At 31.7% G+C, this 23,694-nt stretch overlaps 1 protein-coding gene across 1 annotated transcript; it reads left to right on the forward strand.

Annotated features, from left to right (window-relative positions):
* The first annotated feature begins 18,188 nt into the window (after positions 1-18,188).
* LOC110411297 (uncharacterized) lies at positions 18,189-19,604 on the forward strand. The gene has a single exon (XM_021421384.1). The coding sequence runs from the start codon at positions 18,490-18,492 to the stop codon at positions 19,258-19,260; it is 771 nt and encodes a 256-aa protein (XP_021277059.1). The 5' UTR covers positions 18,189-18,489; the 3' UTR covers positions 19,261-19,604.
* The last annotated feature ends 4,090 nt before the right edge of the window (positions 19,605-23,694 follow it).

Consider the following 23,694-nt stretch of genomic DNA (forward strand, 5'->3'; position numbering starts at 1 on the left):
AATAACTATGCTCACAGCTACCTCGGCCATTTTTTCTGACCAACTGTCTCCCCGTCTCTGGCTTTTAATTTCTCAATGTCCTCCTGAATTATTTTTGGACAGATTTATGAACATTGAAAGTTGAAATGCAGGGACAGAAGGAAACAACAAACGATACCACTTGCAACGAAGTCTACGCGTTATTAGTGAAGGGTAAGCCATTACCGCATCCAACTTCGGACTAAATTCTCACTTAAAATTGATGACTTTGTGACAATTCCATATTTTTATATTTTGGTTAAATTATGCAAATTAGTACTCATACTTTGATAAAGTATTGGATTTAATCCATATACAATTATTTGTAAACATTAAGTCCACATTTTTTTTAAAATCATTATATTTTCTTACTGATGTGACATTGAATATGATAATTTGTTAATGATGATGAAATATTTTTGTTATCTATTTCATGACTTTAAATTATAAAGTATAGAAATTCAATTCTTTTCTATTTCACAACACTCTTTTTCTAAATTTTAAAAACTTATTCATATTTTTAATTTGTTTCTTTTCTAATCGTATTTAAAGCTATTAACTCATATTAGACAATTTCACGTATGCACTTACAAGATCTATGTTAGTGTTTGGTCATGTCATGTGGACACTATTATTACATTATTCGTAAAATGCCACATCATTATTATCATGTCATCAAATTCAATACCATATGAATAAGAAAATATCAATATAACCAAATGCCATATTAGCATAGATAGTAGAAAATTTTTAATACATTGAACTAATATTGTCAATTTTGAAAAGCATAGAAACTTAATTGTATAAATTATTGTATAAAGATTAAATCTACCATTTTAATATACATGGACTAATTACGTAATTTGATCTTATATTTTTAATCTAGGGAGACCTCACTTCACCATTCTCATCCTTTTGATTGGAGAGTCATTGAATTTTTTTTTTATTTCTTTTCACCACACTTTCAGTTTTTATACCCGGAGGTTTAACTTTATATAGCTTACAGATATCTATGGGTTAAATTAGGTATTCATAGATTGAACCTGATTGAGCTTAATTGATATCTTTAAACATTAGGTTCAAATTCAACTTATCTATTTAGATTTAATTTAATTACAATATTAAAATTTTTTAAAATTAAAATTAATAAAAAATTAATATAATAATATTTCAAGTTGAACATAGACCTAAAAAATTTTATCCTAAACTTGACCCGTAGATAGATATAATATAATCATATCATATAAAATTTAATCCCTAAATTAACATTTTATTTTTGTTAATACTAGGTAGTTTACTCACGCGTTGCTATAGGTGATTGAATTTATGAAAATTGTGAAATTTATTTGAAAAAATATTTTATTTCAAACTTTCAAATCAATTTATATATATCTTTCAAGTAATGAATGTCATATATCAAGTAGGTGTATAGACAATACACAGGAATATAAAAATATGTAGGTAAATGCAAAAATTTAATCACGCATGAGCAAATATAATTGGGTAGCTGTATGAGAAGGCCAACAAGATAATCAGAAAGGTATAAGAGGATCTATTATCAGTGGGCATTTAAAAGATATTCGGAATAGAAAGTTAGATTGTTTATACATATGAACATTAAATAAATGTTAGAGTGTTTTACAAGACCCTTCATGTACAGATTGTGGCAAATAGAAATTTGCAAAAAGATGTTCTATATAATTTGGAATATACATCATCTGTTGTGGAGATGAGATTGTTCAAGAGATGAGGACAAAATGCTAGTAAGCATTGCTGTACAAAACAAAATAACTATTTGATTGTCTATTCATTTTTACCATAATTAGTATGATAAAATAGAGCTACAAAAAATATGCTTCAGCTATGGCAAAATCAGTTGGTCCTTTTTCAAAAGAGCTTTCTTCTTCTTGTTGTTGTAGTTCTGGCGGATTTGTTGTTCATATAGATGATCAAATATATTTAGTTTCTTTCCTATTGTTTTATTGTAGTTATAATAAAAAGTATGTCATTAATATAATTCACCTACTTAGTTTTGATTTTTTTCCCCAACGACTCTTTTGGAAAGAGTTCTTTGGAAACTTCTATAATGGTTAGGGATGGGGGTACTTCCACTTGAGGTTGTCCCATAGTCAGTAATGGTGTGTCAAAGGGTGTTAGGTCTTGGCTTGTGGAACTTGCAGCTACTTTAAATTTTGAGCTTGCACGCAAGGTTTATTTGAGACTATTACGATAAAAAATCTTGAACACTGTCAAACCCTGGTCAATAGCGTTTCCTATTAATCCTACCCTTAATGTTCTTTTTGTGTTGATCAGTGCCTTAATAGGAGTTAGAAAAACCATTTTGTTTATCAATTATACTGTAGCTAGCTTAGTATTGGTAGCACCTACTAATTTTTTTGCTTCTTGACCAAAAGCAAGCATTGGAATTCTATTAGTTTCATCTTCCACTGTAAGCTCCAAAATCATTCTGTAGGGAATATATAAAATAACTGTCAATTTATTTATTTATGATACATTAGTTCTCATTGAATTTGACAAAGAGTATACTTTAGTTTACTCAAATTAGAACTGGTGTCTTTCCATCATGTGTTGGACACCAAAATTTGCCAACGTAGAATCTCAAGCATGCTACACATTGGTTGCAAGCTTTGTAGTTCCATCCAATTGGTGCTTCCACATTCACAATTGTTGCAATGACTTCAAACTTGCTATTCTTTGAAAGTTAAATATAGAATAACACACATGTCATCGGGAATTTGAGTCTTTGTTGATGAGAATTACCTTAGTAACATTTGTTATAAGTCATATGCTGGTATAAAGGGAAGATTCTATTATTATTTTTCTTGTCTCCATTGCTAGTAACTCTGTAATAATAACCTTCGAGGTTTTTATTGGTTGACTAAGTTGTAATTGGTTTTCAATTTCCAATGGTTGGAGCTGTGCTTGAATTGGTTGTTCTTGGTACCTGATAGTTAGTTTTTATTACAAAAAGTTATATAGCTTTAAAAGTCCCTGTTTATTATAAACTAAAATAGTGGATAAATTCATTTTCCCGACAACTTTCATAGTACTCGATATGTAAGAGGATAGAGAGGTTCTTATTATCCATGGAAGGCCTTTCTTACACATTGCTAGAGTACTTATCAATGTGGAGAAAGAAGAACTTACCTTGCAAGTGCAAGATCAAATGGTAACATTTAACATTTTTAGAGCTTTAAAGTTTATTGATGATCATGATGAGTGTTTTGTAGTAAGTGTGATGGATAAGGTCTCAAGTAAAGTTTTTTGGGAAAGTCATCCTATTGACCCATTTAAGGCATCAATGATTGCTGAGTTTGAGATAAGTGATGAGGTTATCATAAAATGTGTGAATGTGTTGAATGCTTCATCCCGTGTCATGGGAACACAATTTCAGTCGTTGGATTTCTTTTTCTTTTCCTCTTCACCAGTGAGTCATTTATTAAAAAACCTTCTAAGTTGAAACTCAAACCATTGTTGAATCATCTGAGGTATGCATATCTTGATGATTTGTCTACGCTTCCTATTATTATTTCATCTAATCTTATTAATAAGTAGGAAGATAAGTTGTTGAGAGTTCTGAGAGAGCACAAGATGGCATTAGGGTTGACAATTGTAGACATAAAGGGGATAACTCCTTCGGTATGTATGCATAAAATTTTGTTAGAGGATAATCACAAAGCTGCTATTGAGCGTTAGAGAAGATTGAATTCAATCATGAAGGAAGTGGTGAAGACAGAAGTCATCAAGTGGTTAGATGCTAGAATTATCTATCCTATTTTGGATAGTGTGTTAGTAAGTCCAGTGCAATACGTATCGAAAAAAGGTAGGATAACGGTGGTTACAAATGAAAACAATGAGCTTGTTCCCACAAGGATAGTAACTGGATGGAGAGTTTGCATTGACTGCCAAGCTCAATAAGACTACAAAGAAAGATAGCTCTCCTTTAGTATTTATTAATTAGATGATGGATAGGTTAGCTGGAAATGAGTACTATAGTTTCTTGGATAGGTATTTAGGATACAATCAAATTGCAATAATTCCAAAGGATCAAGAAAAGACAATCTTCACTTGTCTTTATGGCACTTTTGCCTTTAAGAGGATGCCATTTGGACTTTGCAATGCTCCAACCACATTCCAATGATGCATGATAGCTTTTTTTTCAAATATGGTGGAAAAAACAATAGAGGTATATATGGATGACTTCTTTACTTTTGAAAGTAATTTTGATTAGTGTTTGTTGAATCTTGACAAGGTTTTGAAAAGACATAAAGAAACAAACTTGGTGCTAAATTGGGAGAAGTGCCATTTTATGGTACAAGAAGGCATCGTTCTTGGTCACAAGGTTTCGAGCAAAGGATTGGAGGTGAACAAAGCAAAGAAAGAGACAATCGAGCACCTTCCACCACTAACTTTGATAAAAGGAATTAGGAGTTTCCTTGGACACACTAGTTTTTAATGGCGATTCATTAAGGATTTTTCTAAAATTGCCAAATCTTTGTGTAATCTCTTAGAAAACGATGTTCCATTTAAATTTGATGATGCATGTGATGCTGCATTTATAGAATTGAGAGAAAAATTGACATCTGTACCAATTATTATAGTTCCTAATTGGTCATTTCTACTTGAGCTTATGTTGTCATGATAGTGATTATGTTGTGGGTGCAGTGTTAGGATAGAGAAAAGATAAAGTTTTTCATTCTATATATTATGCTAGCAAAACCTTGACTAAAACTTAAATGCATTGTACTTCTACTGAAAAAGAATTATTAACTATTGTGTTTGCATTTGACATTTTCGTTCATACTTGATTGGCACAAAAGTTGTTGTTTATATTGACCACCCTACAATTAAGTATTTGATTGCTAAGAAAGATGCCAAGCCAAGATTGATAAGGTAGATTTTATTATTACTAGAATTTTATTTGGAAATTAGAGACACAAAAGGCTCAAAGAATTAAGTAGCAAGCCATTTGTTGAGGTTAAAGAATGATAACCAAGGTAAGGACTTACCTTTGATCAACAAAACCTTTCCTGATGAACAATTATTATTTGTTGGTCAAAAGGATTTATCATGGTATGTTGACTATGTCAATTTTATTGTAAGGAAGCTTCTTCTTCCAAATTTAAATTTTCATCAAAGAAAGAAATTTCTTCATGATGTTAGATTTTATATGTGGAATGAACCATTTTTGTTTAAGCAATGCACTGATAGAATGTTAAAAATGTGAATTCCAAAGGAAGAAGTTGACAGCATATTGAGCCAATGTCATTCTTCAAAGTATGGGGACCACTTTGAAGGAGATAGTATGCTAGCCAAAGTTCTTCAATCAAGTTTGCATTAGCCAACACTTTTTTAGGGATGCTCACAATTTGGTTTTGCACTATGATAGGTGTCAAAGAGTGGGGAACATTTTAAGATGACATGAGATGTTGCTTAATAGCATTCTTGAAGTGAAGATTTGTGATGTCTAGGGAATTGATTTCATGGGACTATTCATTTCTTCTTTCAACAATCGTTACATCTTGGTGGCCGTTGATTATGTGTCAAAGTGGGTGAAAAACTCAGCTTTGCCCATGAATGATGCTAAGGTTATGGTGAAATTTTTGAAGAAGAACATTTTCACTAGATTCAAAACCGCTAAAGGCTATGGTGAGTGATGAAGGAAGGAACTTTTATAATAAATATTTTATAGCTTTTCTTGCAAAGTTTGGAGTGACACACTAGGTAGCCATAACTTATCACCTTCAGACCAGTGGACAAGTCAAAGTGTCAAATCAAGAAATTAAGAGAATTTTAGAGAAAATGGTATCTTCATCAAGCAAGGATTGGGCTAGTAAACTTGGTGATGCATTAGGGCATATAGAACCGCTTACAAAACTTCATAGGTAAGTCCCCATATCAATTGGTATTTGGAAAAATGTGTCCATTATGGTGGAGTTGGAGCATAGTTCCTTTTAGACCATTAAGAAGTTAAACTTTGACTTGGAAGTAGTTGGTGAGAAGCATTTGCTTCAACTAAATGAGAGAGACGAACTTCACTTGGATGTTTATGAAAATGCCAAGATTGACAAAGAAGAGACAAAGAGATGGCATGATCATAAGATTGTTGAGCGTCATTTTGAGGCCAAGCCAGCATGTGTTGTTGTTTAACTTGCGCTTAAAGCTATTTTCAGGAAAGTTGAAATCAAGATGGTTGGGACCTTTTATTATATCAAAGGTCTTTCCATGTGAAGCAATGGAAATACTAGATGGGCTAACAAATGAAACTTTCAAGGTGAATGGGCAACATTATTGGGGAGGTGACATTGATCGTCAATGATTGTCCATCAATCTTTTCGATCCCAAATGAGCTTACAAAAGAGTTCGACTAATGACTATAAAAAAAGAGCTTCTTAAGGCAAACCAAGTTTCTAAAATTTAGGAGATGACAGTGATTGTCAATGATCGTCCATCAATCTTTTTGATCCCAAATGAGCTTACAAGAAAGTCCAACCAACGACTATAAAAAGAGAGCTTCTTGGGAGGCAACCTGAGTTTCTAAACCTAGTTTATTTTTTTTAATTTTATTTAGCATATTTTGATTATTATGTTTACTTGCAATTTCTTTCTTATTTTATGATTTATTCCATGAGTTTAATTTTTCCTTTTTCTTTTGTTTTGCAAGGCTTCTAGTTTAAAAAAAATTAAATTGATGCTGCGGTGTCGTTTGATACCCTGCTCCATAATAAGACTTGGGCTATAGTGTCGTCGCACCCATTCAGTCCCCTAATTTATAAATCAGCCCCTCCCTCTTCCCTTTCACTTTCTAGGTCTTCTTTCTCTCTTTACCTCCATATTTTCTCTCTAAATTCCACCTAGTATATTGTACTTCCAAAACTTCACATATTTGGCACCAAATCTTTCCTTCGAAGCAAGCAAATCATCTTCCACTCATTAAACAACCAATTTTTCTACAAAAAAATTCAAGTAAGTGGATTAGTTTTTTGAAGATTTTTTCAACTTTGGTTGATTTAGCTATTGGAGAAGCCTTGTGATTGTTGATTAGTGGGTTGGTGATTAATTTGAGATTATAGTATTTGTGCTTATTTTTAACTGCTTCTATATCAAATATTTTGAGAGATTGGTAGCTAGAAAGTGTGAATAGTGCCAAAATTCTGCACTTGAATAGTAATTATGGGAGTGGGATTATTTATGCACTAGTGATTTTGGTGGCATTATTGTGGATTAATTTGAGAAATTACTACGTATTTTGTTGACACTTGAGTATAAATTACTACGCATTTGATAAGTGTTTGATGGCACCCAAGAAGTGAGCTAGAGGTTGTGACAGTGAGACTCCCTTTGACCAGTAAATTTGTTTCTTCCGAGGTGGCCACAAGGCATACATAATCCCTTGTGCAAAAAGTCTTTATTTTGGAGTGAGGCATTGATCTTCATTCCGACTATTATGGTTCTGTTCATAGGCTTATCACTGAGTAGTGGTGGGAGATATTTTGTGAGCAACTTGAGGTAGTTATGTCACTTATTGTTTGAGAATTTTATGCCAATGCCACCGAACATGAGAATGGGTAGGTTTTTTTTTGAGGATGTTAAAGTGGAAAATGAATAAAGGCGTACCAATGTCTTCTAAAGCTAGTGGTTTTGGAAATTAGGGATTTTGGAGACTATTTACAAGGCCTTTTGAAAAGGTTTTCAAAAGAGGATGGCAAGCAACTATTCTAGAGAGAAATAGCAAAAAACGAAACAACGAAGCTAGAGAATTTGAGAGAGAATTGAGATAAAAAAGCATCAACTATTAGTTTCTCTTTCTACTTTTGTGTTTCTCTTATTTTCTTTGATTTGGATTAATAGCTAATTTTTTTTAAATGATGTTTTCATTAGTTATTATGAGCTAAACTATTTTTCTAGGATTGTGGTAGATTTCAATATAGAATTTGAACATTTTTTTCTCTTTCATTTACTATGAATGGATATGGTTTTGCTTATTCAAATATGTTTTTAATGCTTTTGATTGTTTGACCAACAATTGAATGATTGTGAATCTGAATGAGACTCGACAGAGTAATTTTAGATTGGGTAAAAGTTTGAATAGTGTATGTTCACGTAACTTAGGTGATCTAGTTCATAATTAGGGTAGACATACACCCAAATGCCATACATAGCCAAATTAGAACACTAGTTTAATAAACCTTATTTAATTGATTATTATAGACATATAGTGACCCAATTAAGTTAGCTATTTGTGCAAACATCTCGATAGAGACTTGTGCATAGGTTTGAATTCTAGGTTTGGATTCTAGGTTAGTAAAATGACCCATGAATATAAATATTGAGAGAAACAAATGTCAGATGAAGTGTTGAATGAACTTATAATCCCAAGTTTTAATCTATTGCTTTTCTTTGGTGGATTTTTAGCCTTCATTAATTAGTTTAGTTTTCTGATTAAATTTAGTTTTAATTAATTGTTTATAAAATCGAGTTACTTGAATAAGATTGATTTGTCATAATTTTAGTAGTCAATGAACAATTAAGAGCTAATCTCTGTGGGATACGATTTTGGACTTATTATCTATATTACTTGTTTGATACATATACTTGAATATACTAAATTAATAACATGAATCTGAGATCCTATTAACATTGCTTTATGCTTCTAACATTACAGAAAATCCATTATATAAAATACCTTAATTTATGGTACCTTTTAAATATTTTATTACTTTACTCAAGGTAGTCCAATAATCATGAATCAAACTTAGTATATATTTGCTTAATCTACACATAATAAAAACTATATCAGGTTGACTATAATTCATCAAATGCATTAGACTCCTAATAATATGAGCATATTTAGCTTGATCCACACTATTACTGTAATTTTTCATTAATTGGGCATTAAAATGTTAATAATTAATCTTAATCATAAGAAGTACTTACAAGAGTGACATTAAAATGTCCAAACCATTTAAATAGTCTCTCAACATAATGCTCTTATATTAGTATTAGGCTACTGCCACATCTTACGATTTAGGAGCTAAAAAAAATTGCTTCATTCACAATATGAATGCATGTATCTTATAAACTAATGATTACACATTCACCACCAATCAATTTTTTTGTACCCACATCAACAAAGAAAAATTCATTACTAACTAGAACTTGATAAAATATCTTATGTCACTTTTTTGGTGCTTGCTTTAAGCCATATAAAGACTTAAAGAATTTACAAACTTTGTTTTCTTGTTCAGGAGAACTCACCCCTCAAGTTGCACTACATAATTTTCTTTTTTTAAATCTCTATTTAGAAAAATAGTTTTAACAACCATTTAGTGAAGAACAAGTTTGTAAATGGAAGTTAGGGTAATTAAAACATGAATGGATAAAATAGTCAACATTTTATTTTTGAGAAACTTTTAGCAGCCAATCTAGTTTTTGTATTTGTTAGTGGAATCATTGAGATTACATTTTCTTTTCATTTACAATTAATTGGTTTTGCACCTAGTGGCAAGTCAACCAATTCCTAATTTTGATTTTCTAAAATAAAATCAATCTCATTTCCATGGCTTCTTTCCAAAAATTAGTATCAGTTGATGGAATAGTATTAGATTAAGTCAAAGAATCATTATCGACAAGATAAATATAAAAATCATTTTCAAAAGAAATTTCTTAGTCTTTTTCTCCTTCTCAAATCATCATTTGAGATTTCAGAATTATTTTTACAAAAATGTGCATGAGAAATTGTATCGATTTTTTATGGAAATGTTCAAAAAATTCAATACTTTTGTCTATGCAATTGTATTGAAATCAATCATATATGCCATTCTTTAACATAGGACATCTATATGAAGCATTATGATCAATAGACCTAGTAATTTTAGACATGAATCACTAACAAGACATAAAATTGTTAGTATGAGCCTTACAAGCCAATCTGTAATTGTATAAGAATTACATTTTAAGATATCCATGTATGACATTTTGTTATTTATAATAACATTGAGGTAGTTTTTTATCCACAAGTTTGTAATTTAATTACTATTTATACTTATGTAGATAAAGCCCATGGAACTATATATGCCTTGCGAAAGAATTATATTGGGATACAATTATGAGATCCTATTACATCAAAGCATTGTTCTTAAAAGTTCTTAATCATTGTATTATTGAGACGAGGCATTAATAATGCTCAAAGATCGGCACATGCTATGTTCCTTACTTATGAAATAAGCAACCACTCTCATAGATTAAAGTATAAAGATACTTGAAACTTGCATGTGAGTGCTTGCCATGGATGAGCAAATACACTAAACATGACCTGACATGATAAGTGTATGTAGCATTTCACTCTAGTGTCTATGGAATGCTTTTCATGTGTCAGTTGTGTAACTACTCTTTAAACTTGAGACACTAGGTTATCTTATATGTGGAGTGCTATGCTTTGATTTCATCCCTATAGGTGCCTAACCAAGGATGCCAAAACAAGATGCTTTTAGGAATAGTATAAAGTATACGAAAACCAATGAGTGGTTAAGATAGGAGTCATCACCTCAAGTGATTCAAGGGAAAATATCTCATTAGTTCTTGGTTGATATTAGCTTAATTAAATCTTTAACCAAGGCGATTAGGAGATTATGAAATGAGTTCATAAGTTTCTATAAAGCTAATGATCTAACTTCAAGAACAAATACAGAGGTCAATAAGAGTATACATTAAACCAAGCTTTTATCATCTTCAAGATATATGATGAGGGAATGAATTACATTGTAAAACTATACATTGAAAAGTTGTTAAAGAATCTTTTGACTCTTCTAACAATTGGGTGGCTATAATGCATTACTATATGTCAATCTTAGTCTATAAAATTGAATTGGTTAATTTAAATTAAATAAGATTAATTTAAATTAATTAATTAATTAAATTATAATTCAATTTCATTTTCAACATATTAGGAACCTGATGGTCACATACAAAAGGTTACAATATAGATTAAATTGAGAGTGTGATGATTTAATTTAGACTTAAATCATATATTAGGTTTTTTACTACCAAGGACCTAATTAAATAGTTTAATTAGATACTAGTTAAATATTATATAAGCTATAATATTAAAAGGGCTATTTTGTTATTTTAATAAGTCTAAAAACCTAAAATTAAAGGTCACATGATAACCACTCTTTTTGATAAGTGTGTTAGTTTTTAGAGAAAAACTAATAGCTTTCTTTGAATGCCACCTCCCTTGAAAGAAATTAAGAGTGACTTTTCTTGTGATTCTTGGTTGGAAATCTAAGAAAAAGAGAAGACAAACCATTGTCCACTTGCTAGCACAAGCACGTGGTTGAAATCTCTCTCATTAGAAAAGGTTCCGTTGCAATATTGAATGCAACATTGGAGGCCAAGTGATTGATTGACTAGGATTCTTTCAAGCTTGGAAGTGTGCACAGTTTTTCAATGCCAAAACGGAGACATTTGGTTACAGTATCAATTGACAAGGAAATATCATTCTCTAATTTTTACTTGGTGTTTTTACTTTGCATTAAAACACCAAGGTGATCCAAGGTAGGGTGCATGGTTTCGAGTTGTTTTAATTTTTGTTTATTCTATTGCGTTGATACTCTAATCATGTTGTTCCTAACAAAAATTAAGCAGAATCTAATTTAGGAATATCATATATATTTAGTGTCTTAAACATGTATCTTTTGTGTCTTAAACATGTTGATATGTTTAAGACATGACAATTTTGTATCTGAAATGAGTTAAATCCATTTAACCCACGTATGAATTGTTTAATTTGTTTAATTAAATGTGTTATTATGTTCATTCTCCAAAATGAGCTATTTAATTTGTTTATAATACCCATTTAAATAAGTTAATAGTGTTAATCATATTTAAATGGATTTTTCATGTCATAATCCTGTCATATCATATAAAATTTAATTCGACTTGTTTAATAAACATTTTAAGTGTAATGAATGCATCTATGTATATATCTAGAATCTTGAATGTTTTAATCAATTGTGTTGTGACCGTATTTATTCATATAACCATTAATATCCTATTTAAATGCAACACTATTATAGCATGGAAAAACAAATTTTCAAATTAAATGATCAGCATTAACAATAGATATGCAATTATAAGGTAATTATAATAAATTATGAAAAATAAATGTAACAATCAAGGTATTGAAAACCAAATTTGGATAGGTTTCTCGCCGTAAACTTATGTTTTCACGAGCTTTGGCTCAATCTCATGTGCGTGAGCCCAAGATGTTTACTATGATGTAACGAGTTAATGTGAAAACAAAAGCTAGCACTCGACAGTGCCTTTAAGATTGATAATCAAGTTTCAAATGCAGAAACTTAAAACTTAAAACTTGAAAGAAAAAACGTAATGTTATTCAATAATTCCAAAAGGTTATCTAAAAACTAAGTCCAAGGGTGCTATTTATAATAATCTAATCCTACTTGACGTAAACTTAGAATGCAAGTAAATTTAATAAGGAAGTATTCTACCCTAGACTTCCTTGGAGTATAAGAAACCTATTTATCCAAGTATATTAAAATAAAAAGAAAATTCTATTATACCTATAATTCTTAATAAGACTCTTAACTAAATAAGAAAAATACTAAAATTATAGACATGTCCATTTATGACTTTTAGACTTTTTGTTTTGGCTTTTGACACTCAACTTGCTCTAAGAAGTCATCTGCATCAATCTCCCCTACTTGAGAAAAGCTTAACCTTATTAACTTGTACATTTGGATACAAGGGTTCATCTGATGAATGAAATGGGTAAATGTCCGTCACATTAAATGTTTTCAAAATTCCCTTTGATCTTCTTCAAAATCTAATATGGTCTATACTTCTTGGGTTGTAACTTACTATAAGAACCTATTAGAAACTTTTCTTTTTGTAGAAACACCATCACCTGATCTCTTACTTTAAAAATTTATCTTTTGTGATGTTGGTCTACAACTCTCTTGTACTTTGCATTAGCTTGGTCTGATTTCTATTTCACTTTTACGTGAACATCTTAAAACTAATTAGTCATATTTTTAGAAGCTACAGTAAATCTGAGAACTTTTGGCAACTTGATCAAGTCAAGAACATGATGTGACGACTTAGTGTACACAATAGAAAGTAGAGATTTTCCTGTGGCACTATGAACAACACCATTATAAGCAAACTTTGCTTGTGCCAATGCAGAGTCCCACTACTTTGGTCTATCTCCACAAATATTGCGACTCAGATTCCCAAGGGTTCTGTTCCCCAATTTAGTTTGGTCATCAGTTTGTGAATGATCTGTGTTGTTGTAATTCAAGGATGAATTAAACATCTTCCACAAAATCCTTCAAAAATGGCTAACAAACTTGTTGTCCTGATTTGAAGTGATGGTTTTAGGCACACCATGAAAACGAACAACCTCTTTAAAAAAAAATTAGTTATTTTGTTTGCATTTGAAGTCATCTTACAAGGGATAAAGTGCATCATTTTAGAAAATCTGTCAACAATAACAAAACTAAAATCCATGCCTTTTTGTGTTCGAGGTCATCCAAGCACAAAATCCATAAATAAATCTTCCCAAATATTTTTTAGAATAGGTAAAGGCATATAGAAACTAGTATTTTGGGATTGTCCTTTTACGATTTGGCATATGTAACATCGCTGCACAAATCTTGTTCTATCACTTCTTAAATGTGGCCAATAATATATTTCTCCAACATCAGCAATCATCTTGTCACGACCTAAGTGACCAGTAAGACTTCCACTATGCAAGTCTCTACTCAACTTTTCTCTTAATGAAGATCTAGGAATGCAAAGCTAGTTGCCTCGCATTAGAAAACCATCATGAATGTAAAAATCCTTAATAGGATGATTTATGATACACTTTCCCCATGCATCATGAAAATCCTCATCTATATGAAACAATTCCTTGATTGTATCAAAACCCACAACTTCTTATCTCATTGTCACCAACAAATCTACACTGCCTCAGCTTAAAAGGAAACTTCTATAAAACCTTAGACCACCTGGCATGCATGTTTTTACTAATATGTTTTTGGTTATTCAAGTACTTTAGTGCCTCAAGATCCGAATACAAAACAAATTCTCCCTCGACCAAGTAATGCTTTTAATTCTTCAAAACACACACAAAAGAATAAAATTCTTTGTTATACGTGATCCATTTGCTTCTCTCATCTTTGAGCTTCTCACTAACATAAGCTATTGGTTTTTTCTTTTGTGAAAGAATAGCTCTTATCCCCACACCACTAACATTGAAATCAACTTCAAATAATGTATCAAAATCTAACAATGCTAAAATAGGAACGGTACATAGCTTCTTCTTTAGCACAACAAAATTGGTTGCAGTTTCTTTGCTTCACTGGAACTTCCTCGTCTCCAAGCACTATGCAATAGGCATTGTAGTATTATTGAAATTTTTTATAAAATGCTTGTAGAATGTCGCCAATCCATGAAAACTTCTAACTTTTGTTACTTTTATTAGGGTAGGCCATTCCTTAATAACTTGAATCTTCTCTTTATCCACTTGAATTCTATATGCACCAACTATAAAACCTATGAATAAAAAATTATTTGTCATAAAGCTACACTTTTTCAAGTTCACATACAGCTTATTTTCTTGCAAGGCTGTTGGTACACCATGCAAATGAAAAGATGCTTATTTTATGATCAATTATAAATCAAGATATCATCAGAACAAACCACGATGAATTTTCCAATAAAAGGTTTTTGTACTTGATTTATCAATTGCATAAAAGTACTAGGTGCATTGGTTAACCCGAATGGCATCATGAGCCACTCATACAACTTTTTTTTCATTTTAAAAGCTATTTTCCTTTCATCCCTAGGTCTAGTTCAAATCTGGTGGTATCCACTACGAAGATCAATCTTGGCGAACACCTTAGCACTACGTAACCTATCACGCATGTCATCTAGCCTAGGAATTGGAAACTTGTATCCAACAATAATCTTGTTAATGGCTTGACTATTTACACATATCCTCTAACCCCCATCCTTCTTTGGGGTTGGTAAAATGGTAATTGCACATGGACTCATGCTCTTTTGGATATATCCTTTGCTAATATTCCTCCACTTTCTCTTTGAGAATGTCGTTATCTTTTAGGCTCATTTTGTCATGAGGTAAATTTGGTAGTACTAGGAATCAAATCAATATGGCACTAAATATCCCTCATGGCTAGTAAACCACCAAGTAAATCTTTTGGCATCACTTGATTGAATTCTTTTTATAACAATTTGACTACTTCTTGATGCTCTACTATTTTTTTATGCTCTACTATTTTTTGATTCTCTTCAATTGATAACACCTACTTCACAATCGAAGTGTGCACCTCTTTTGACTCCTTGAAAATAGCCTTTAACTCATTTTTTAAATGAGTAAAGGTAAAGAAAGTTCTCCCTTCCACTTTAGAAGCTTTGGTTTAGACACTTCCTTTCATTGGCACTAAAGTAAACTTTATGCCTTTTTTCTCCAATCTGTAGGTGTTTTCTCTCCCGTCATGTTGCGCTGTAACATCAAATTACCAAGGTCTACCAAATAACAAGTGACAAGCATCTATATCCACAATATCAAAATATACCTCATCCTTGTATTTTTCAATCAAAAAAGTACTTTACATTATTCTGTTACCTAAATCTTCTTTGCTACCTTAATCCAGCCAATAGCGTATGGATTAGGGTACTTCTCAACTTTAAGACCTAAACTTTCCATAGCATCTTTTTCAATAATATTCTCATAACTACCACTATTAATAATCACATCAAATAAATGGTTAGTGATAGTGCATCTGGTTTGGAATAATTGATGCCGCTGAATATGATTTTCTTGTTTTGGAGACAACATCATTCTTCTCATCATATAGTTTTGGGCATCATCATCATCCTTATACTCGTCATCATTCCCATTTGGACCATAGCCAATTTAATCATCTTTTTCTTCTCACTCCACCACATGGACTACCTTTCTAAGAAGACAGTCATTGGATTTGTCACCAGGTTGATTGCATTTGAAATATTTTCCTAGGGTTGGTTTAGCATAGGGATTTGTAGCTTTTTGCCTCTCTTTCGAATATGTCACCTTTTACTTTCCAACTGGCTTCTCCTCTTTGCACTGGTCATTGCATGTAGAATTATCATGATCTAATTTATTCTTGTTATTGGATACTATAATTATCCTCGTTGTACCTCTACGAAAGTAACCAAGTCTATTTTTTTTCTACAACATCAGTGCAGCCTTTAAAATAATATTTCATGTTTCAAATGAATTTTGCAATATCTGTACCCTTATCTTGTCTTTGATAATGGCCTTCAACCCTTCTAGATATTTGGCAACTTGTTACCCTTTAGTCTTTTTCAGATTATTTTTTTCTACTAGCTTCATAAATTCTACAATATACTCATGTATAGTTTCTTGACCTATATGGCATCTTTGGTACTTCTAGAACAAAATCTGCTAATAATCAGGAGGACGAGAATCCTTCTGTAATAGCTGTCTCATCCTATACCAGTTTCTAATTGGTGTTTTCCTTACATGATTTCTTTTGGACTGCAATCTTTCCCACCATGTATAAGCTTTGCCTTTCAATCTGCATGTGACAAGTTTCACCCTTTTTTCTTCTAGAATCTCCATTTCAAAAAACTTGTCTATTTTCACAATCTAATCTAGAAATTCTTCAATATTTAGACTCCCATTAAAGTAAGGAATATCTACCTTTAATCTAAAATATCTGTTATCTCGATCACCATAATCATTTCTTCCATATTTAGTGTATTTGACGGATTCTACCAAATAATCATTTTCTTCATCTGAATCTTCTATGTTAACCTATTGTTTACACCCATTTACAAGAACAAGTCTATCGACAAGTTGTTTGTGAGCTACATCATCTCTAGTACGTGGCCTTTCGTCATTCTAATTTTTTTTGGCATCTACGCCTATAGCATCAAATTAGTCTGTAATTTCTTCAAAGTGTTGTTCCGAACGTTGGAATCTAAGATCTATTTGTTGCTTCAAAGCTCTCAATGCCACCTCTTGATCTTGGACTACAGATCACAAGGTCTCAATTTCATGACCTTTGCCATGAGAATCGCCACTTACCATAACTAAGTCACCTGTCATTAGATTGGGTGAGTTTTTCCTACTTTGATACCAACTTACGCAGCAAGTTAGTGTGAAAACAAATGTTAGCACTCGATAAAGCCTTTACGGTTGATAATCAAGTTTCAAACAAAGAAACTTAAACTCAAAATTTGAAAGAAAAAACATAATGCTATTCAATAATTCTAAAAGATTGTCTAATAACTAAGTCTAAGGTTGCTATTTATAATAGCTTAATCCTACTTGATATAAATTTAGAGTTTAAAAAAAGTAAATTTAAATAAAGAAGTATTCTACCCTAGACTCCCTTGGAGTCTAAAAAAAGTAAATTTCTAAACCTATGCTTACTTGTTGTCCAAATAAACTAAATAAAAAGAAAATTCTATTAATAAGACTCCTAATTAAATAAATAATATTAAAATTATAAACTTACCCATTTATAACTTTTAAACTTTTCATTTTAACTTTTGACACTCAACTTGCTCCAACAAATCATTTACTTGTGCTTACTTTCAACAAACTCACAACAAATTTCCTCGTATAAAGCTTAAAAGGCTTTGGACCTACCTGGATAACATGGGATGTAAATCTTTTTGGAATTTCTCAAGTGTACAACAAAGTCAAACCCCAATCTTACTGTAGTTTTTCCTTGTATTTTTTCCCCTAGCTAATTATTCACATAAATAAAATGTGAAGAAAAGTCAGACTTGATTGCCTAGCAACGGTTATCTGTCACGTTCTTGATGGTCTAGGTGAAAATTGAGAATCACCCACCACTCGTAACACATGTTCACTATCCTTGAGGCAGACTTGTTAGCGACTCAGACCGCACCGCTGCTTACGACAAAGCTGGCAACTCTTTTATGGAACTTAACGCAGCCGAACCCTTAAGCCTTTAGCTAAAGCTACCAATTAAACTACAAAAACAAGAACTATTGACCCAAAAGGTTCTTATATTACTAGGATCCCTAATTCTTTTGATAATAGGTCATATTTCTTTCTAGATGCTTACCGCTGTTTCTCTCTCTCTCTCTTCAAGTGTTCTGTTGTGTGATCTAGAAGCTATAGATGGACAATAATTAAGACAAGAAAAAACGATGAATATCACTTTAAATAGAAGCCAAGCAACAAAGAAGCAACATTCCTCCTCACTTTTCTCTCTCGTTTATACAATTCTGTTTTCGGTATGTACAATGTATTCTCCCTATTAGACCAGTTCTTTTTCTAGAAAGCTTTGCCTAAATCTACTTCTCCTCTTCCTGTATAAATCTTCCAATTTCCTCACTCATTCTCCGTCAAACACACGAAAGAGCATGGGAGAAAATATTGCTAGTATTCAATATCTTCAAGACGACCCAGCTGAAGAGGCAGAAGAAGCACTTTCTCTCTGTGACCTTGCCTTAGATTTAGATGCCAATGGCAACCCTGATAATGACTTGGGAAAATTGCCTACCCAATCTCGAAGATCATCGTCCGAGGCTGCCCCTGAATTCTTTGAGTTTCTCAGCGACGTTAGCTCTGATATGTGCCCGGCTGACGACATAATTTTCTGCGGCAAACTCATTCCTCTGAAGCAACAACCCGTTTCCTTTCAGAGGCAAAAAGGTTACCCTTCTGATGAAAAGAGAAAAAACCATGTTTTACGCAAACGATCCGAGTCACTCTCCGAATTACGCAGCAGCTCCATGACTCGTTCCAGCAGCACCAAGAACACTACACTTCTCAGGAACAGCCGTTCCTTGGATTATCAAAAGCTTCACCGTTATGAGATGGAGAGGAACCCTTCGACAAGAAGCGCTGGAAAAACCCATGTTTCACCCAAAAAGGCTGTAAAGCCAAGGTGGTACGTTTTCATGTTTGGAATGGTTAAGTTTCCACCGGAAATGGAGCTTCAAGATATCAAAAGCAGGCAGTTTGGACGGAGTCCTTCGGTTATGTTTCCTCCGGTGGAAGATGGCAGCAAGAAGTTCGCCGGTAACCGGTGCTCCGGCAAGGGTTCGTCTTGGAGTTTGTTAAAAGCGCTGAGTTGCAGGGATCACACTAGCGTTGCTGTAACGGCGTCGTTCTGGATGCCTCAAGCCTGAGAGCAGCACCTACGGTTTTGCTTTTGGATTACCTCTGATATTTTGCGAGTGGATTTTGCATAAGAGCGTAATTTGGTAATTTCGGTATGCTTGAAGGGTAAAATAATTACACTAATGACGACTTTACGCAGAAGGGAGGATAATGTACAGTGGCGGTCCATTAGTGATAATGTCCTCTCACGCTTCACTTATTGATTTTATTTATTTTTTGTTTATTGTTAATTTTTTGATTTTCAGTATGTTGGGTAGCTACAGAAATTAATGATAATCACGAGATACCGTACAATGACATTATTGATCATATCACCAATATTTATTAAATTAATCTTGTAATACTTAGAACAGAAAAGACACCGTCAGTTTTGGACTTTTGCTTTTATTTTCATTTGAAAGTTGGTAGTTAATAATTTATAATTTAAAACAGAAACAAAGATTTGTGACTTTGCTTTCTCAACCTCTCTCATTATAAAATGACAAAAATTTAATTTGATTTAGGTGAATCTTCCATTTGCATTTTGAAATAAGAAAGACATTCATGCATAAGCCGTGATGCTTCATTTTGTTTCTTTTTATTTTGCATAAGACATTCATGTATATCAAATACTTGTTTTCGTTTTTATCTTTTGAGGGAAAAAAACCTTCCCTATCCTGTGATTTTATTTGTTTCCATGACAACCACGTGTTGGATTTTGATGTTGATTGAAATATAATGGTAACTTTTAATATCTGATGTTTGATAAGAGATGATCCTTTTGAAGAAATTTACAATAAATTGTTTCTAGTGATTCTTTCGTTATGGTGATTTTAAATAAATGTCTTAGAAGGTGATTTAAGTTTTTTTCACTGAGGTGAAGTGATGTATTAAATGTAATTAACAATATTACCTTTTTAAAATGCGAATAAACAACTTGCTTTCTCACAAAATTATAATTACTTTTATAGAGTAAATATTTTTTAAAATATTATTATTTTTCCAAACTCAAAAATACATTACATACTTTCTCTGATTTTTTTATATTATATATAATTTTTGCTCTCAACAAATTCATTATCATTTTTATATATGTAATTTGACTTTCTCATTCATCTAAAGATTTTTATGGGATTCATATCACAGAAGTTAAATTTACCTATTGATAAACATAATTTTCATATTCGTTGACTGGATCATTTAGTTTTGCCCTATATCCAAGAAATAAAATATTAATGTTCTACAAATTGTTATCTTCATATATATCATATTAAAACTTTTATTATAGTTAGATATTATAATTATTTTGGTATTTTAAACAAATTTATATTTGATTTTTCACATGATTTTCCTGGTAATAAAATCATGATGACGATTAAATTAGTATGACGATTTTGAAATTGATATCAAATGCTACCGTAAGAGTGGATGAATCCTATGACAAAAGAATTAATTGAAGAAGTAGATAATAAATTGTATTATTTTTAAGCTCGAATTGCCAATCCACCGTCCAAGAAATTGTAACTAGGAATATTTACATTTTCATTGTCTCTCATATTTCTGATATATGTAAGGGCTGTTGAGCGTGGAAAGGCTAATCATGAATCCTGGGCTCGGTTCATCCAAAAGTTGATGGTCGATATTCATGCGAAATAAATAGAATATAGTTTATGAAGCAAAGCGGGTATTATAGCAGTGGTGCTCCCCATAGCCCCATTCCCATCTACTGCATCATAATATAGACTGCTACTTATGTTGTCAACAATGATAATGCCGGGAATGGAAGAACAAAGATATTAAGGGAATGGGAAAGGAACTCCTCCTTTCTATGTATGTATACCTCATTGAGGTAGCAAAATTTTGACTACTGCATGCCAAGTTCGGGGAAATAAATCCCAAGCTTTATATCATGGGTCTAATGACATTTTATTTCACTAAATTGTGCATGGCTCTTTTTGTACTAGCTTAAATGGATCTATCTTGATCTTGATATTTCTTATGAGAACCCTATGTCAATGAAAAACTGATTTGCTCTAAAACCATTTGTCATGGTAAACCCTTATTTATATATTCAAGACCCAACTGATTTCTTATTGATGCAGGATCTATGACATTAACACTATGCTGTAGTCTTCAAAAATTTAATACATGGTCCAAATCATTGCTATCCCAACTGGAAAGAAGAGAGCTTATTTTCATGCGTATGCATGCTTTAAGATCTTTGATATAAATGTCAATTATTATGTAATAAGTAAGTGAGATTAATAAATCAATAAATGTAATTAATTTATGTAGAAGAAGAAACAAGTGTACCTAATTTAGACTGAAAAAGAAAAAAAAATGTGCATAAAAATTTCGTCCATCAGAGTGATAGTGTCAAATACCGTCAAAGATATTGAAATTCAGCAGCTACTTTCTTAATGTCCAGAGAAATTAAGCCTAAAATGAATATGATACAATGTGCTAGTCATTCCCCAGTCCAGAAGCATGACCCAATCAACCATGAATATTTTCTTCAGATCAATGCACATTGACTTTGCCTTCAGACTTGGCATTTGGTTTCATCATCCTTGTTGAAATTTTATTAAGGTAATGATGGCAGTCAGGACTTTGTGGATCCATTCTTCCATAAAATTCAGACAGAAATCCAAAGAATTTCTTAAGCTAATTAATGCTTTAATCAAGCTATTTCTTAAACGAGTATGTAGCAGTTAAACACGGAGACCATATCATGAGATGGAGTTGCTTTCTTTTCCAGTAAAATAGTTTATTGCAATTGCAATGACTGCTTTCTTAGGGAGCTTGACGAATACACAATTATTCAACTAATTACAACGTAAATTCAATAAATGTAGTGTCACTTTTCCTTTGTCGCTGCTTTTTTTTTTTTTATAATTTTTTATGTACAATCATAGTGTCAAAACGTGAAAATTAAGGTGAGACTTGATGATTGTAAATCAATGATAAAAAAATAGACAGTGCCGACAAATAATAAATGTCATATATGTGTATACATATATATCGTTCTTCTGTATGGATATGGATCAGAATTAAGGGTGATGTGGAGGATATTTGTATTGAGACACGTGGCACTATCAACAACCAAGCTCCTTAAATTAAAAGTATATCATGGTGAATTAATCTTCACTACAATTTTGCCCCTGTTCTGCCGCGGGTTGCAAAATTCTTTTTGACTAGTCTATCTTGATGTAGCGTTTAATATGACGTTTACACGGTCAAATCCGATCATGGACGTTAGACTCAGTGTTTCCTCGATCGGATCTGATTGTAAAATTTTAGATTGACGGTTTTCAATATTAGATTCGATCGTAAAGGCCCTGGCGCCGCCGTCGTCTTTCAATGGTTGAGAAAAGTTAGAAAAAGTAAGAGAGCATTAAATGAGTAGAGAGAAAAAAAATAAAAAATAATAGTTTTTGTGTTGTATAAGATAATAATTCTCAAATTAGATTGAGGAAATTTTTGTTGAAAAATTTATTATTTAGCTTATTACACTAAAAAAGAATAACTATTATTAAGGAAAGATCAATAATAACTATTTTAGTTTCTCTGAATTAATCGTGAACCAAACACGATTTTAAAAAATAATTAGGGGTAAGAAGATATGGTAATGAAGATTTTAATAACATAAATAGGAAAAAAGTACGTTATGAAATGTTGATTATTTAAAGATTTGATTTTGGAGAATTTTTAGAATTTTTTAATTATCTATCTCTTAAATAGTATTTCATATTTAATATTTTTTTTATTGAAAAATTGAGTTTGATTGGATATTGAGTTAGATGAGGAAGTGGTCCTTAGAAAAAGAAGCATTTTATAATTATAAACTTAATTTTCATAGAAAAGGAATTTCTATTGGATTACTTAATAATATCTTTTCTATCTACATGAAGGAGAATTGTCTTGTCATGCCTAAGCTATGGCTTACCTGACTATCATCCTCAAAACTCAATAGAAAATAATAAATTATTGATAATGCAATTAAAACCACAACTCGAAAAACAAAATCCATATTAAAAAATGCTTTCAAGTATGTAATCTGTAAATTAAAGTTAGTGGTTCAAACCCTAACATCATTTTGTAATTATGTGTTTAGATTTAGAGTGTCAAAGAGTTTAAGATATTCCTATCAATGACACCATAAAACTGAGGAAACAGTTAGAGTGTATTGGTCTTCTACATAAACTTATTTCTATCGTCTTTAACAAGGAGTCATTGAAATGGAGATACTTTTTGTCTCTGAGGGCTATAAGGATGGAAGTATCCAGCGCTTCTTTTGTGAGTAGTTTAGCTCTTACTTATACTAATCTAAAATGAATATAATTATATTTTTGATATTTGAGAAACGTTAAATGCTTATTTAGCAAAATTACAATACCATCAAAAAGGAAATTTTATCAATTGTTTTATGTATTTTAAAATTTCAAAGTGATTTACTAAATCAA

The sequence above is a fragment of the Theobroma umbraticum genome, unplaced genomic scaffold (genome assembly GCF_002168275.2).
Source record: "Theobroma umbraticum cultivar Fairchild unplaced genomic scaffold, ASM216827v3 scaffold_56.0, whole genome shotgun sequence".
In the NCBI taxonomy this organism is placed as follows: domain Eukaryota; kingdom Viridiplantae; phylum Streptophyta; class Magnoliopsida; order Malvales; family Malvaceae; genus Theobroma; species Theobroma umbraticum.

Excerpts from the sequence above, each read along its gene's own strand:
- LOC110411297 (XM_021421384.1), top strand. The coding sequence starts at position 18,490 with ATGGGAGAAAATATTGCTAGTATTCAATATCTTCAAGACGACCCAGCT.